The sequence below is a fragment of the Columba livia genome, chromosome 8, assembly GCF_036013475.1.
Source record: "Columba livia isolate bColLiv1 breed racing homer chromosome 8, bColLiv1.pat.W.v2, whole genome shotgun sequence".
NCBI lineage: Eukaryota > Metazoa > Chordata > Aves > Columbiformes > Columbidae > Columba > Columba livia.
The window spans coordinates 5,993,487-6,011,567 of NC_088609.1; the positions used below are offsets into that span (position 1 = coordinate 5,993,487).

The 18,081-nt window shown below is 38.6% G+C and overlaps 2 protein-coding genes across 20 annotated transcripts in view; both read left to right on the forward strand.

Annotated features, from left to right (window-relative positions):
• The window catches only part of RABGAP1L (RAB GTPase activating protein 1 like), a 245,480-nt gene that overhangs the window by 68,978 nt on the left and 158,421 nt on the right, over nt 1–18,081 (forward strand). For all 19 annotated transcript variants that reach the window (XM_065070826.1, XM_065070831.1, XM_065070830.1 and 16 more), the window contains one exon: nt 3,399–3,549. In XM_065070826.1, coding sequence (XP_064926898.1) covers nt 3,399–3,549 — 151 coding nt within the window. The remainder of the gene's footprint in view (nt 1–3,398; nt 3,550–18,081) is intronic.
• The window catches only part of GPR52 (G protein-coupled receptor 52), a 32,060-nt gene continuing 17,387 nt past the window's right edge, over nt 3,409–18,081 (forward strand). The window contains exon 1 of the mRNA XM_065070848.1: nt 3,409–3,549. The gene's annotated coding sequence lies outside the window, so the exon portion shown is untranslated. The remainder of the gene's footprint in view (nt 3,550–18,081) is intronic.

The window sequence follows — 18,081 nt, forward strand, 5'->3', positions numbered from 1 at the left end:
AGACTTTATAAATTGTTTGTGGTTTTATATCTGGCACCCCAAGGCCAATGAGGACACGCACCCCGAGTCCTTACAGAACTGCCAGAACTCCTTTCAGGCTGCCTTGCATTTGCATTGGAAGATGCTACATTTGGGTTTGTTTGGTGGGGTTGTTTGTTTGTTTTTAATCTGTCAGCGGATTATTTTAGTTTTAACTTTTGCCCTTGAGAAATCTCTGGGCTACTGCGGATAAACACGCTGAGATACAGAACCACCCGCGGCTCATTCTCTCAAGTTTCATGTAACGAACCATTTCTTCAAGTTACTCAAGTATCGTTGCTATTCAATGAGACAAAACATCTAAGACTTTTGGAGTAAATGATTCTGTTAGGACTTCAAAACTCACACACTTATCTCAGAGAATCATTTAGTAGTTAAAATACCTTAGTTAAAAATGACGTGAGAAATGGGAGATTCCAGCCAGCTTGAAGACTAGCAGCAGCAAACATCTTCTTTACGAGCGTCTCAAGCAATGTTACCATTTGAGAGAAATTAAAGTGTATAACGTACTTGAATTCTTGGATAGCGATTTTACATTTTAAGAAAAAAACTTAGAAAGAGTAACAGATGAAAAATGTTAACAAATTGAAAACTAAAAATAGATTGAATTAAAATCTTCTAGTGTGTTGGAAACTACAGCATATGCTAGTCGAATATCTGTGCGCTTGTAAAAAAAGTAAATAAATAAGAATTAACATTTCCACTTGGAGAAGTGGTGTGCGGATTTCTCTTAGATAAAACATTTCTTGCACTTTAATTGCTTCTTGTAATTTCATTAAAATGTCATTGTAACCTAACGAACTGACTCAGCAGAAACATTGCTCCAAGAGTCTCCTTCAAACATATAAACAGGAATAACATAATTTACCAAAAAGATAAAATAAATAGTTGGAAAGTAATGGAATAGCTTTTAATTTCTTTTACTATTTACTGCATCCTCAGCATTAAAGTTGTTCTTGCAAGCTGAGCTAGTTTAGCTGAGTGCTTAACTATTTCTGATGTGTTGGTTGCTTTTTTAAGTAGTAATTATCAATAGCACTCTTTGATCAGAAATATTTGTTTGTCAAGTTGGAGCATAGTCCGTGCATTGCAATTCTGTATCCTTGCTCTTTGATGTTTTAAAACCAAGTCTTTGAATTTTGTGCAGGAGAGTTACAGCATTTTGTAACAAATTAAAGGTGTCAGCATCCATGAATGACCCATTTCTTTCCCCTGTGCTAAAGGATAAGACTAGAATAAGACAAGCTTTTATTTGATGCTTGTTTCTGTTATATTTTGGCCAAGCAGGATGTGTCTAGGACTGTAAGGTGCCTGGGCCTCTACACAAAGGAGGGAAAAATATTTGTTCGTTATGGTAGAGTACAGAGCAAGGATGATTAATGATCAAGCTGTTCCCCAACAGACATTGGAAAACTAAGAAGTTGTCTGTTAGAGTTATGCTTTACTGCATGCACTAATGTTGCTGAAGTATTACATTTACTGTAAAACTCTCCCTATAGATGACAAATCCAGTAAAATCTGGTGTACCGTAGCATGCTTATTTCTCAGCTGTGAATGTTCAGTAGTAAGGATGGTATTACAGCGTGGAATGTGCTTCTCTCTGACTTCTTGCCATAAACTGTTGTTTTCTTGGTGTCGCTGAAAACCTCCCCGTTATGTTTATATGGGAATGCACCTTTTAAGGTGTCCATTTTATTTTATCTGCTTGCCAAATCTCAGAGAAGGCCTCTGTGTTTCATAGTTAATACGTATGGCCAAATCCATCTAATAACCAAACTAATCTGAAGTGTGCTATGAATGCTTCATTTTCACACAATTGAGCCTTACGTTTCTGGTGTATTTTATTTATTTATTCCTGAATGCACACATCGTAATTCTGTAATCACTTAGAGTATCCAGTCCTTTTGATATTTCTGTGGGTAATGTTTTTTCTGTCTAGCTTTTCCCCATCACAAGACCATTAGTCTAATGTGACCTGTACTGAAAAAGAGGAAAGGGCCTCGTTGGGTTTTAATTTGGCTAACTGAATGATAAAGTTTGGAATTAGTTGTTTAAAAAATAGGGGCTTTACATTATCATACTCTCTTGGTTTTTAATTCTCGGGTCATTAGGAAAAATGGGGAAATCATCCTCTGAGTACAGGAAAAAGAAATTTACTTAGAGCACCTTTTAAATTGAACCAGTAATGGTAAACTTTTCACATGTTAATGACCTGTTTCAAGAATGAGTACTCTAAACATTTACTGAAAATTGAGGATCAAATTGCAGGTTATTTAATATAATCGCAGCCTGCCAGCATTTGGCTAAACTGCCACTCTCGCTATTTTCTTACAAGTTGAAAAACATAACAATGGTCAAAACAATAACAGAGCAAAGCGCTTCCTACGTTAGACAGAATAAAGAGTCAATTCATGCACTCCTCTGCTGCCTTGCTATGAGAATTGCCATCATCAGTCAAAGCGAGCTTTAATCCGGATCAGTAAACACTATTACATCAAAAAGGATTTTTAAACATCCGTGACTGAAACCTTGTGCATGTGCAGTGATTTTACCCTAAACGTATGGGCTCAGTGACCGGCTTATTTATGAAAAACACACCTTTAGTACTGAACCTGCCTGAACAGCCTGTCCGTAGTTCTGTAGCCCCAATTTTGTAGGGTTAATTATGCAGTGCTGGAAAATTTAAAGAGTCATCCTGCAATTGCCTTCCTACATTTCTTGCTGTGTGTGTAAACAGGCAGTGAAACACTAGCTCCAGTTAATAGGCAGTTTTATTTGGAATGGTGAGTTTTACCGAGGCACGTGCGGCTGTTGCTGCTTTGTAGGACTTGCAGCTGCTCTTGGCATGAAGTGTATAATAAAACTGGAGCTTCAGTATCCATGGTAGTACTCTTAAAACTGGCTTTTATTTGTTTTTCAAACTTCATTTCTCCATACAGTTTAGGTTATTTTTAATGTCCTTTTCTCAACCTAAGCTAAACGTTGAACAAATATTTAAATTGATTTGTCTGCACAGATGGCATAGTTTTCTCCTTCAGTTAAAACTGTTCTTCGTTAGCTAGATTAGTTCAATTTCTGCGATTGTTTATTGTTCTGTTTTTCAATAATTTCCTCAAACCTAGAGAATTTGGATATCACTACATTTTGCCACTGGTTCTTATCGGAAATCCCTGCAAATTTTTTCTTTCTATCTGACAAATACTAATGAGAGTGACCAGTGGAAGCAAAGTTAATGTTGCCAGTCCCTGACTCTACTGGTCAGAGTAACCCTGGAAAGCTGAAAAAACTCTTTATATTTTTTTATCGTGATTTCTACTCTCCTCGCTGAAGTCTAATAAACAAATGATTGTGTTTCTCAGGCACAACAATCTTGTCGTGAGACCGAACGGATTATCTGCCCTGGTGAAGAGCGGCGTTCCAGAGGCGCTGCGGGCAGAGGTTTGGCAGCTGCTGGCAGGATGCCACGACAACCAGGCCATGCTGGAGAGATACCGAGTCCTCATCACAATGGTAAGGGACTTTTTTATGCTTTCTCGCCTTGGTAAACCACTGAGCAGTGGTTTTAATCAGTGGCAAAGTAGCAAAAGAGCGAAACAGTCTGAGTCGTTTTAAGCAGCTGAAGTTGTGGTTGGGTGACATTACCTTCTGCCATGGCTACCTGCTGAATGGCATTAACAATAGAAATTACTGACCTATATCTGTAGTAACACTTGACATTTAGCTTTCTGTTCACTTGCTGTGATGATAATAAGCACATCAGCTTGTTGTTCAGCTGTTGGGTTTTTTTGTTGTTTTTTTTTTTTAAAATAAACTCAAATTCATAGCTTTGTTTTTTTCAACAGTTTCTGTTTTCCGTATGCCTCAGTATTCTGTTTTTTAGGGAAAAAACAACCAAGCATATAACCAACCAACCACACCAAGTTGCATATTTCTCAGTTTGTTGTTTATTTTAAAAAGAAGGTTAAAACCATTTTTACCATTTTACCACTGTCCTTGCTGTTTGGGCGATTGGAGAGGAGAATCCTGTTGGGAATCTCTTCCCATTCTGTATCCCAGTGTCACCAGTGCGGTCAGTGAACATTGTGAGGAGTTGGCTGTGTCGATGTTCTGGGCTGCTTGTAGTTGTGACTGAAAGCTTGAGAAGGAGCGTGTTGTGGTAACAAACGCTCTGCGGTGTCAGGACGTGAACTCACCAGTTGGGGTTCTACAGTTCTTGCCGCTGCTGGGCAGTTTTGTGCTCAGAGAAAAACAGGACTTGTAAAAATGGTCGGAAAGGCAGAAATGGATGGAGATCAATTTATATGTTACTCATCCAAAGTGTGGGATTTGTTATCTAGGGAATGAATCGTCTGTCCATACAAAAGTTTTGGGGTAAATGTTGTTGGTAAAAATTTATATTCGTCTTCTTAATTTGACCTACCCATTATGTTTGTGAAGTTTAAAAGTGTCCCCAGAGAGAGATCTGTCCTCATGGCTTCTTTTTCCTTTACCAATAAAGAAGGATGTTTTGATAGTATAAATTTTTCTTTTTGACGTTGTAGTTGGGCTATATTTTCCTTAGAAACCATTCACAGGACATCTGTCAGCTGTATGTTGCATCAAAACCACCCCCATTATTTTGCTCTTGCTGGCCAAAAGTGGGGAAGATGTTTGTTTCACAGCGGAGAAGGAGGTGGAAAACTTCTAAAATGCAAGTCTTATCTTGACGCTATGGCCTCATGCCTTAAAAATACCGTGCTACACTTGGCCTTTTCATGATAGAAATATTTCAGTGACGTATATTTTAGAACACCATACTGCATACAGTATTCAATATGAAGTACTATACTGTTACAGTTTAGAAAGTTAAATCCTATTCTGAACTGAAGCATTTATGCAAACTCACGTTTTTTTTCTAAACGTGATTTATTCTGAAATCACAAAATTCCTTCTGTAGTCTGACTGTGTGTAACTGCTGGTGATCACATCATTTGGCACACGTTGCATGAAAGGATTCATGAAGAGAAATGAATAGGAGAATGTCTATGCCAAACCAAAAGGCTCATTTTTAGGAATAGTTAATATTGGGCACTCCAGGAAAACTTGTCACCTATATTGTTTTATGAAGTATTATCAGGTATTTACGTCTGTGAGTAGAACTTCATCCAGTTTCATTTTGGTGTGTTGGTAATGTGAACTGAGCTATTTTAGAGAGGCATGTATATATTATTCTCTGAATCCTACTAAAAGCTGTGTTATAGGGTTATGTTATGTGTGTCAATAATAATTGGCATGTTAAACTTCACAGTTATTTGGATATCAGTGGTTGTTCACTTCTTTCTCCTGTGTAAGAAGCAGAACTGATTTATTTTTTTTGCATTGTTTATATGCTACCATTCCAATATACCAGCAATATGTCAGGTGTGCTGGGGTACAAGGAGAAGGTGGCAGCAACATCTGTGACCCAGACCCACTACCTGCCAGTCCTCTAGAACCTTCCGTACCGCTGTGTCCCCTGCTGCTCCATCTCCTCGCTCGCTGTGACAGTTCAACTCTATAGCAAGATACCATAGAGTACTATAGTAATTAATGAAGTGTTAGCCAGTACTTACCAGTAAGGTAAGGGATGCTGGCCAGTTTTCTTGAATGAGGCTTGGCTTTAAAAGCATCTTTGACATCTTCCATTTCTTCGGTTATATGAGATCTAAAGGAATTGTTTTATAAAGAAAATTTCAGAGGCCTAACTTGGGGAACAAATCGTGAAAACTGTCATTTTACTATCGCAGCTTAAAAGGTGAACCTGATAGCTGGAATTATTAGCATTGAACATACAATGCCTAATTTACAACTACCTCTTCTGGGGAACAGAAATAAATACATTAAAAACTGGAGCTTTAAAGCTACTCCAGTGTTGCTGCCGGTTAACTCCTGGTGAAACTGTGCTTGCTGGAGGGTGAGGAGAATTGTCCGGTTGGCCAAAAGTGTGTTTCTTGTGATGAACTGCATGAGAGCACTCCCAACGTTCACATTTACTTTCGACACCATGACAGACGTGTTTGTTGTTCTACGCCGGTTGCACGCAGTTTGTGCAGAAGCAGTGTGTGGGCTTGGCCAACTATTATTCACATCACTCAACAGATCTGCTATGTATGTTCTACTATATATATATATATCCATCTGCATGTAGAGCTCTGAAATCTACTGCAGTATTTTTCTGTCAGAGGAGTGTTTTGTTCAGCATGTTCTGTAGGAGAGAGTAATTTGGGGCTTATTTTAGTGTTCAGTTCAGCACAGAAAGCAAAATAAAATCTCTGACTTATTTAGAAAAATCAATGCCAAACTTGTTTTCTCCAAAAGACGTGTCCTCTAGTCCTGTGTGCTGGAGGTCAGCAGCCTGTCAAGAATGATCTAGTGAACTGCATTTCCTTTCCCCTATCAGAGCATCCACACGCTGATGCATTTCCCATCTCTGAGTCCGGAGTTCAGGAGAGAAGGGAGAAAGAAACACTTGTGCTCTCGCAAGTTCTTTCTTACCGACAAGCACTGTCTTGCTAGATCTTAGTCCCCTGCTGAGTTCCAGCTTGGTGATTACCATGAGCCTTCTCAGAAATTTTGACTGGAGCACAGTTGTAGGTCTTGCATACAATTTTGGAGTGTAGGAGTTGTGATTTGGCAGCTGCTTCATTTCTGACATATATGTAAATTTGTACTGTATGACAATCAAAATCTGCCTTAGTTACCCTTCTGGCGTGTGTGCCATAGGCTTCTGACCCTGCTGCACGTGGCACAGTACAGAACGGAGAAGATGTACCAGCAGAGACAAATACACATATATATGTAATTTTTTTAAGGAAAACACAAATGCAAAGCAGAGTGAGGAAAACCTGCTTGTGTGATGGTAATAAAAGGGTAATACTGGTACTTACATAGAGAGCTTTTGTAAAATCATGTCGGATCCATTCGTTAAAAGGAGGTAAGTAGAAAATCATGCATAAAGTAGGGTCACTTCACTGACAGTCTTTTTTGGCATTATTTAATGTTCAGCTTCACTGTTCCCTCTCAAGAGATTCGGATGAATGTTTCCTATGACAAGATATACAGAGTGTGTCAAAAAGATGGACCCAATTTGAAATCACTGTATCTCTGCAACCACAAACTATCAGCTTTCATCTCAATGTTGTCCGTACAGCAGGTGGAGGGAACATAAAGCATTGATAAAACGGTTACTAAAACCTAGTAACTCATTAAACTGTTCATAAATTGTAACATATTGCAACACACACACTGTATTTTGAGCACCCATAAACTGAGCAGTGGGAAGCCCCGCTTTACATGGTTTACAGGTGTGGTGACTGGTAATTTCTTCAGCAGCAGTTACACTCACCTGGCCCTGCTCTTCTGCCCTTACTCCACACTGTCCCTTCCAGAATAGGTGTCAGGTGCTGTCAGTGTGTAAGTCATTAGAAACTTGCTGTCACTTGATGGCAGTAATAAAGCAACTTACTGTAGAACACTTGTTGCATCCGACTGGGGACAAATATTTTATTGATTACATCTTATGCTGCCTATTACTAACCTTTTGCTTTTGTGTTTTAGATGATTTAATTCCTGTGTGTGTTCTCAGTGCTGAATTTGTAGGGTGAGGCTTTCATCCTTTTTAGTGTTACAGACCAGGCACCTGGTTTGTAGTGCTGTTACTGATTCCTCTTGAAATCACCTACGCTCAAGTCCTTTTTCCTAAGTTTAGGAAGTAACACCTGTCAGGGTTGTATGTATTTGTATAAGTAAAATAATGAAAGGGGAAAAAGAATGCAGTCATTCACGTTCTATAGTTGGAAAACTTTTGGATGGACCATTTTAAGGTGGGATTTATGATTGTTAAATGTGTAATTTCTTTATAAAAGACCTTCAGTTTACAGATTTCCATTAAGAAGTGAGCTGTATGTATAAAGCTCATCTGACAGCGTATATTCACTACTTTAAAATGCTGCTGCTGCTCTGGTTTAGCAAAGCAAAACTTGTTTTAAATATATTTGTATTATTTTTTAAAGTGTGATCAGAAAAAGAAACCTGGTTTCAGATAAAGTAGATGTTGGTGGTATTACATTACTTAAAAGCAATCAAAGTTTGCATCTGAAGGTGAACACCCATTTTTGGGATGAATGGTGACTTTGAGTTGAAGGTCTTAAAGAAAGACTGAATGCCTGTCCTTCCAAATGGCTTGTAAGAGAACCAAAAATAAGATTATTTGTTTATTTTCATCATTTCCTTTGGCAATATGAGCATGTGCCCAGAACAGTTAGAATTAATAACTGATTAAAGGGTCAGGCTTCAGAAGAACTGGCCAAAAAATAGCAGTGTGTGCTGACTGTGTGATGGTGTTTTCTGTCTGGGCCAACAACATTTCAAGGCACTCTTCCAAAGTCTGAATAAATACGATTTGGGCATTAAATAGTGCCATATTATTAAAATAATTTATCTCAGCAATACAATAATTTGAAATTGGCACTAACGACACAGAGGTACAATTCCCATGCAGTAGGGGCCACTACGTGAAAGTACATTCCATTGCTGCAGAAGATGGAACAAACATATTGGGTTTTGGGCTGGATGAAATGTAATCAATTTAGAGCTAATAGGTGTAGTTTGTCTGTTCTGTTTGGACCAGTATGATTGTTTCTGATTCCTACAAGACAAATCCTCTCATTGGAACAGGCTGCCCATGGCAGTGGTGGATTCACCATCCCTGAAGGGGCTGAACAGATACAGAGATGCGGTTCTGAAGGATGTGATTTAGTGCCAGGGGTGGGTTAGCGGTTGGACACAATCTTAAAGGTCTTTCTCAATGAAAATGATTATGTGATTCTATGATTAAAAAGCAGAAAAAAAACCCAACAAACCAAACCCCAAAACAAAGCACAAGTTAGGGTTTCAGGTTTCTGGAGACCTCTCAGGTTAAGAAGTTTTCTAGGCCCAGATACAGAATGCAACTTTAGCACCTGTTTGCTGAAAAGAACAGCAAATGATGGCAGATTGAAGCAGTCTGTGTATGCTGATGGAATTACACATCACTCGCACTCATTTTCTCATAGCCGTGTAGTCACAGCCCTGCAGTGCCTGTGCTTCAGCTGCCTTGGCCAGGATCAGTTGTGTGCCATGGAGGACAAGAGATGCTGCCTACAAAGTCATCCCTACATCTCTTGGATTTCTCTTAGTTTGTGACCACAGACTGGTTTTCTGACAAGTTTTCAGTACTCTTTAGGAGCTAAACAATTCCCATGGTGAGGTGTTTTCCCACAGAAGCTTTTGCTGCCTGTGTAAATCTCATCCAGCATTGCTGCTCTGTGTCTGGTTCGTGTCTGGGTGGGTTGGAGTTCCCGCGTGCTGTGCTGGTGCATTTCCAACTGGTCATCATACCGATCTTAACACTTCTGGTACCAACCTCTACAGAAAAGGAAGAACTATAGTAGAAAAAAATCTTCAAAGTTCTTTAACAGCTATATTTCAGTACTATAAGAATTTTCTGAGAATAGAATTTTTTTCATCATATTAGGACTATGAGACGGCCTGCAAATGGATGTCTGTATCATTTCTTCTGCCAAAGGTGTAATAGTCGTCTCTTGTCCAAAATTAAAAGTTAGGAAAGCTGAAAATAGCAAATACCATTGTTAAAGTTTCATGATCTGCTTAAGTACAGTCCTTTCATGCATTACACTATCTTTAATTATCTGTTTTCCTTGGTGCATCTATCACCAAACTGATCTCAAAGAACGGAATAGCAACTTTCATGTAAACCTAACGTAGAAAAGTATTTACTTTTTACCCTTTGAAATTACCAAAACTGTTCAAAAGAGAAAAAGTATTCGCTTCTTTGCTTCATACTTCATATTTCCTTAGCTTTTAAATTTGTATTGCTAGTCTGCTCACATAGTTAGTAAATGGAAAGTGGAGGAGGTTACAAATGAAGCCCCTGTGTCTATGCAAACAGGATTAAATGCAGTTGACTTTGAAACTGGTGCCTTGATACCATGTTTGTGGTTTTTGGTGGTGATTTGGGTTTTTGAAATTTGGGTGAAACAGTTGGCTTGAAACAGTTTAGCTGTGGATTGAGAGAATTACTTACATAGGAAGGCTATTTTAGTTTGCATAGAAAATTAATCAAGCTTGTTATTTGCAGCAATACCAAAGGATATTAAGCTAGCACTAGGAAGAGGAATATTTTTTGGCCCAATGGTATCATGCAGGGTTCCACTGCTCAGTGTTCTGAGACTAATTAATCAGTAAGGGTGTCTAATTAAAAAGATGACTGTTCACCAGCTGCCGCAGCAGGTTGCTTAATGGACTGAAACATTAGAGTATTTTTGTAGCAAATATTTGTGTTCAGAATGCTGCATCTGTTTGTCCTCGCTGAAAATGGGGGAGTTTGTGCTTCTGCGTAGCGAGGAATAACTTGTGTGTTCTCTGCTCAGGGCTGTGGGGAGCAGCCGAATTCATCAGAGCTCTGTCTCACGTGCTCTGGTCACAAACAACGGGAGAGGATCAGGAGTAGCGTCCAACGTGTGCGTTTCTTGCAGCAGTTCTTCAAAAACCTGTCTCTGCAGTGAAGCATTCTTGTATTGCCAAGCAGAGCACTATTGTGGACTACAGCCAAATTGGGTCTGACAAGCATCTTTTCTTTTGACACATGGCAAATAGCCTCCTGAAGGTGATGAAAAATCCCTCCTTTTGCAAGAAGCCATCCTGAAATCTTTGAAGATGCCGCCTTGCCCGGTTAGCGATCACAAATAGTAGAAACACAGCGAGCCCCTCTTTTTGCACTGAACAAATTGGCCAGCAATAGAAGTTTAAAAGTTCTGGAAATGCTGTTCTACTGTAATTTTGTTGTTCTAGTTTTTTCTCGCCGTCATTATTCGTTCTCTCCACTAATTAAGAACAGTCTCTGTTAACTTGTAGAGAGATTAGATATCAAGAATTATATAGCTATATGCTTATTAATTATGAAATATCCTATTACATAAGGATCAATTAGCATTATAAAAAATAGTGATTTTTTTTTCAGTTGACTAAAATACCTGGTTTATTTCTTTTTGAATGAGATACTTAGATACTAAGCAAAGCAGTTCTAGAGGAACTAATCACTTTGAGACATTTCTCCGCCTTTTCTGAAAGGGTAAGGATAGGATGACTTTAACTCAACTCTTCTCTTAAACTGAGATGGTTCATTTCTTGGCAAGACGTTCTTGATATTTTTGTAAGTTAATGTGTTCTATAGAGAAAAAGCAGATCAGATGCTGGTTGGATGCTTCATTTTCGGTATAACTGTTAGTGCTGACGGTTAGGTCTTCTACCTGTTTGAATCATTTTAGCGGGGCTGCATATTGTGGAATAATAAAGTATTATATGAACTGAAAATACTTATTAGAAATTAGTGAAAAAGTCTTGCCTCTGAAGAGCAGAAGTTGACAGAATTTTAATTCTTTAAATAGCTTCATTTAAATTCAGATAAAAGGTTTAGTTTATTATGAATGTACCAGGGTACCTAGTTTCATAGTAAATGTTAAGATTACTCTTACAGAGTCAGGAATATAGTGTCCCTAAGGTGAACTTAATTTGCCAAGTTTCGATTCATTTAGAGCTCATCTGGAGAAAAGCTTTCAATTTACTGTGCACAAAAGGGAGAATCTTGCGCTCACTCTGTCTTCAAAGAAATTCTTCAATTTCATGACAGCTCTTTTCAGGAAAAATAGGAGTAGCATCCCTTAGTAATTTTTATTTTTCTGTCATCTTAAATTTAATTTTTATGTATTATATTTAAGGTGGAGAATAATGCCAATAATATTTTTTTCAGGGCCTGCATAAAATTATAATAAGATCTGCCACATTAAGAATTTTCCTGCCATTTCTTTTCTGTACATAACCACTTACGATAGCATTAAAATGACACTCCCAATACGGTTCCTGGCTCTGGGGTGCTGTACGACCTGCCGGCTCTCAGAGTCACATAAATTGACACCTTTATTCTGAAGGGTAGAGTGCAAATGAGATTTGCATTTGCCCCCTTGGAGACGGCGTTCTTGTCGGTCTGTGTGAATTTATAAACCCTTATCTGCAAAACCAGGGGCATGGTTGCCCATCATTTAAAATCGACTGATAAAGCGGAGGGTAAAATCAGTATTATGGCCCGAATGGGTTGAAATGATGGCTACTGGAAGAACTGATGTTAAAATAGTCTCATGGACACCAGATATATGCTTATTGATGCCGATAAGCATTTGTTGGGGAGGACGGAGCGGGCACGTCTCTGTCTCGATGTCTCTTTACAGCAGAGTGTGCAGGAAGAGCTGCTGGTTCTGGTATTATAAATGTTTGGCACCTCGCAGCTTGTTTTAAAAATCCGTGATAGTCCTTTGTAGATAAAACATTAAGAGGTATCCTAGTTTAACTTGAATACTGGCTTGTTAATAGGTGTTTGGGTTTCTTGTAGCTGATGCTGCTGAAATGATGCGTGGTAAGATGATGTTTTAAACAGCGGTATTCCACAGTACCAAGTAACGCTGGATCACTCTGAAGTTCTCTGCAGTGCGTGTTGTCTTTACCCAATGCATATCCTTTCTGTACGTATGCATCTATCTGTTGCAGTATAGGGCACTGCTTAGATGAAGCAAATAATTATGTATGTGGACCGTTGCTGCACTTCCTGAGAACATTATTTATTTTTCTTAAACAATCAGCTTTCTCTGGGTATTGCTCTTTTGTCTAAAACTCACTTCTTCCTGAGCACCCCCTGCTTCCAAAGGTTGTAGTACTGGCACTTGGGAGGCTGCGTCTTCCAATGGCTGAAGCTGGTGGAGGCGAGAGGAAGGGACAGAGCATTGGCGTTTGTGTCTTCCCATAACGGAGCAGGTGGTATGAGAGCAACGAGGTGGGATTAGCCGTACAGCATCCACGTTCTGGAAATCAGAAGGCTGCACGGGAAATCAGAGTACTTGGATTTTAAATGTCTTGTTTGTAAGGCTAACTGATTGCTGTCATTGCACATGTGAATAAACAGTAACGTTACTCTGCGAAAGAGTTTCTGGGCAGCCTTGGTCTGACTTTGAAACGGGACCGTTTGCGTGTCCCTGGGGTGCTGAACCGCCACGCTGGCCAAACACAGCCACTCTATCTGAAAATGACTATGTCTCTGGAAAATCTGAATTTCCAGCTGTAATTTGTATTTGAAATGGTTTGTGCCTGAGTTAAAGCTGAGAGCAACCCCCTTGTAGGTTCTGTTGTGTGATTCTGAAAGGTTGTTTCGAACCATCAGGAGCTGCTTCCTCTGCAAGCCCCATCTGGGGTCCTGCACTTACCCAGAAAAAGATGCAGAAATCAGTCTTTAAAATAGGCAATATTTCCTGTGATTGTTTTATAGAAGTTAATGCTTAAAAAAAATCTCAACTACATTTATTTAAGAGAGCAAACCACCTTTTCCTGATTATTAATTGCTGGTTTCAATATGTTCATGTTTGATGCTGTAAGAATGAAACAGAGAGCTCTAAATGCTTACAAAGACTAGGAATCAAAGGATCCAAAAGTATATTTTATATCTAGCTTTTTTATTTCTGCAAAGAATCACAGTTGGTGTTTCAAAGTTTCTTAAAATGCCTTTGTTAACAAAAGTACCGGTGGTCAACATTTTATTGAAGCCTGTTTTTACCGTAGCAGCGTGCGGCTGGCAATGGGCAATTCACAGGAACTGAAACAGTCACAAAACCCAGAAAGACTTGAGCTGCATGTGTAGAAAAATTAAAGCATACATGAGTGATGAATGCACCACTTAAATTCAACCTGGAATTGAATATAGGGGTGAATTCTGACACCTTTTGCTACGTAAATTTATACCTGACTTCTTTATGATAGAACCCAAAATGACAATATTATTTGTATGTTCTTTAGGATATTCTTCTAAGGGGCTGAGCTGGTATTAAGTACATTTTACAGTAATCACTTCAGAAGAGATAAGCGACCTATGGATCTTCTTTACAGCCTGTATCCCTCAATCATTTTTCCCTTTTGTAGTGATGAGTATGCTCATACCAATTAAGAGTAATTTCCACTATCAGCAAGCAGATTCGCAGCTGCTGAGGTAAAGTAACCAAAAGGAGATCAATTGCCATGTGCCGGTGCATATACTCCGTATTCTCTAATAATCTTTTGTGTAGGTTTCTATGGACATACCCACATATTTTGGCAGCTAAGAATTTTTTTTCTTGTTGCGAATTTTCATCTGTTGTTTTTTAAAGTGATAGCTGAATACTGATGATGTGGAGCTTCATGCTTTTTTATCAAACGCTGCATATGACAGAGCCATCTTCATATGGCTGGTTTGTCTCAGAAGCAATCCAGTTCCAAAACATAACCTTTTTTGGGCTAGGTAATACAATATATGGCTTGAATCTAAAATGAAATTGTTGTGTACGGGGGGTGCGGTGTCAAGCCCCCCACTCCATCTAGAGATTGCAAGGCTGGTACATCTCAGTAATTTGTAGGAAAACCTCTTTTCCCCGTTTCTGTGCTGCAGCTGAGCTGGATTCGTTGTGTAGGTGGTGGAACTGGGGGCTGGGAGCACAGAGCTGGCACAGGGCAGCGGGGACAGGCCGGCCCTTCGTTAGGTTAATGGAACGCTGCTCTGTCCTTGAAGTGTGCTTCTCGTTACCTGTATGGCAAAGGAACTAGAGGTACCTTTTGGAACCATGCCGCCTTTCTTTCATTCATGGTCAATGTAATTTCAGAAAGCGCTTTTGGTGTTTGTTGGCACACCCTCCAGGATTTGCTTTGCCTTTCTAGGAAAATGCTTGCTCTCGAGTTCTTCTTTTATGGAAAACTGAAAATATAGAAACACATGCTAGGGATAAAATGTGCCTGCAGACGTTTGAATAGATTTTATTTGAGGATGTTTTTCTATGTGATTATATTTATATATATTCAGTGCAGAGTGGCTATACCTGCTATCACGAATGTGACCCCAGGTGCTGAAGGCAAGCAATGGATTTACATTAACATTGATTAAATGGACTGATATTTGGACTGCTGCACACTTTCTTTCAACTTTTAAAGACTTATATTTCAGGCAACTGTGCATTTGATTAAGTTTAGTATATTATAAAATGAAGAAACTGATTTCACAGAAAGCTCAGAACAGCATCTCTTGTGTCTTTAGTAGCTGTTTGAGTCAGTAACAAACCTTGAAAATATGCAGCCTGGCTCCTTTAACCTAACCATTAGACAGAATACTTCTCAATTGTGATTTAAAGACTTGATATTTTTATGTCTAAGATTTATCCTGACTCAGAAAAATTTATTTGTAGTAACTGTTGTACATGGAGGTTCCTTTGAAGAAACTGTTGACTTTGTCACAGATTCACTAGTTAACATCTTTTCCTACATTATTTGCTTCTCTAGAAACACTTGTGGCTTCATGTGATGCTTAAGAGGGAATGAGTTGATTGTGTATCCAGCCTCAAGGATAAATACTAAGGCTGAGGAAGCAAAACTGCAAAGATATACTGAAATTTGTTTGTGTGATCCTTGTTGCACTCCTTTGTGTGTTGTTTGAGTTTCTGGTGGACATCTTGATTTTTATGCTGCAATAAGGAGTTAACCTGATCCTTTTCCTTTTAGTAAAAGTGAAGGAGGAACCTGCCTTTGATCTGTGTTGTTGGCCATGCTGCTCCCGCATGTTGAAAGCGCTCATGGCCTCCTCATATGAGCCTGAAAATAGTCCTGAGGAACACTGGTAGGAACTTTGATTAACTGCAGCAAAGATAAAATACAAGGCACATCCTTTGTTAAAATGAGCTGACACTGAGATGCGAGCACATGCTACGTACATGGTTCCAGTGCAAATATTGCCAGTATAAGTTACTGTTTCTAGTCATAATTCTCTGAAGTATGTGTTAAATACTTTGCTTAGAATTAATTAAGGGTTATCGAAGTATGGTCTGTGGAACATTTCACAGTGCACACAGTTCTATTAATTTTTTAAACTGAAGTAGCAATTTTGACAATCTGACAAGTGTTGGATGGGAGACAGCAAGTTCTCTATGATTTTCGTGGAAATGCTTGTATAGCTGGGAGCCCTGTAATGATGATCAGGCGTGTATCAGAAACTTCAATATGTTATGATCTTGTAATTATACTCATCTTTATAATTCCATACATACAGAGGGGCAGAACTCTGCTTCTTCAGACAGATTAATTTTGGTATTCCTTAACTTTTCAGTACTTAATTTAAAATCCTTAAGTAGCTTTTAGTTATATAGTGTCTTTTGATCATTGGGATGGGTGACATAAATACTGTCCCATTGCTGTTTATTTTGATGATGAGCAGATAGATTTTATGGATACAGGTGAGGTTGCTAGGATGTTAACTAAGCGGCATAGGGTGTGTGTTTCATCTCACTGCCAGCGAGAACTTCGAACGACTCATTTTTTGTTCACCTTGATTTCCTCCCTTGTGCTCTGTTGAGTTCTCTGCAACTTGTACTAATTGTGATCTCCAAAGCAGAATCCCAAAAAAACCCCAACCACTACTTGCCTCTGAAGCTCTTTCTCCAAATTGAGTCATAGACGTTACATCTTAAGCCAGCAGAATGCTTGATTATTCTACTTTTGACTGCCTTTAAAATTCTAGTTGCCATAACAACTTTATTTCTTTATTTTTAGCACATCAGTTGCCATAACAATAAAATATAGCTTTTTGAATGTCACCAGTTTTTTCCTCACTTTTTTTGCTTTGTTTTCTAAGGAACCTTCTTGGGGTGGTGGGGGAGAAGGACATGTAGCAAAGCTCTTCCCCTCTGAGCACTTTGGTTAGAACTTAAGCTGAAAAATATTTGGTTTTAATCTAGCCTTCTTCCATTTCTATGGCAGTTTTTTGACTTGCGAGTATTTTCATAAGTTATACAGAAAAATTAATGCAAGTCACTGTATAAAGCCTCTGTAGAAAATTGCTGTTGGGGTTTCATTTTTATGTGTTGTAGTTAATGTACTAGAAAACCATAACTGTTAGAGTAATTTCTAATATCTTTATTTCATTACATGGAATGGCTATAAATAAGTTATAGGCAACTGCTACTGCTACAAGAAGCATTTTTCTTTATGCAATTGAAAGCTGTCCCTCTTTCTGGTTGTTTTCTTCTCCCTTACTGTTAGATGGCTTTAAAGATTACTCTTGAAGTTTTGCAGCAAGTAACTCCATTTTTGTCGTGTCATTCTTGATCTTTCACTAAAAATATGAGGACAAATCACACTCAGACTGCTCCTGCAGCAGACGTGATGGAGATGCTGGGGAGAAGGGTGTTCGGGAAACACGCTGCGTGCCTTTTCCAGCCAGTTCATTCTCTAGTGGCCATAGGAAAGTGATGGCACTGCCGCCCTACACACACACACAGCAGGAGGACCCAGCGCTTCCCTTAGTTAAGAGGCCAGCGTTGAGTTCGTTGTCACGATGTGCTGAGTTTTGGGAAGTTATGTGGGATATAACTGTAAAATATAGAAATGAAGAGATTGACCTTTACCTTCAAACCATAATTTTGAGTAGAGGGGAAAGGTTTGTGTGTGAATTTAATATTGGTGAAAGAAGTTGGACTTAATCTTTCGTATTCCCTGATATTGTCCTTTCCAAAAGGACTTGTAGGTTCTCTGAAAAATGCTGTCTTTATATTGAACCCATTTTTAGTACTGATAAACTATAAGTTTATTTTTTTTTTCTTAGAGGTGGCAAATAATGTCAGGTTTGGTATTTCTTTTTGAATAAAAGAATAATTTCTCAGCTCACATAACATTTTACATGTGCCAATTTCTCGCTATAAATACAAACGTCCTCATTATCTAATACAATCAAACTAATTTAAGAGAAAATTTGCTAGCTGCTGAAAGTTGAATGTGTTTAGATGTTATTAATCTTGAAACATAGTTATCAGATAGGAGATGATTTTATACATTTTAATTAGTTAATTTTTAATTCTGGGGGGAAAAAAAGAAATCGGTAACTCTCGCGTTCAGCGGCATTTTCCACACGTT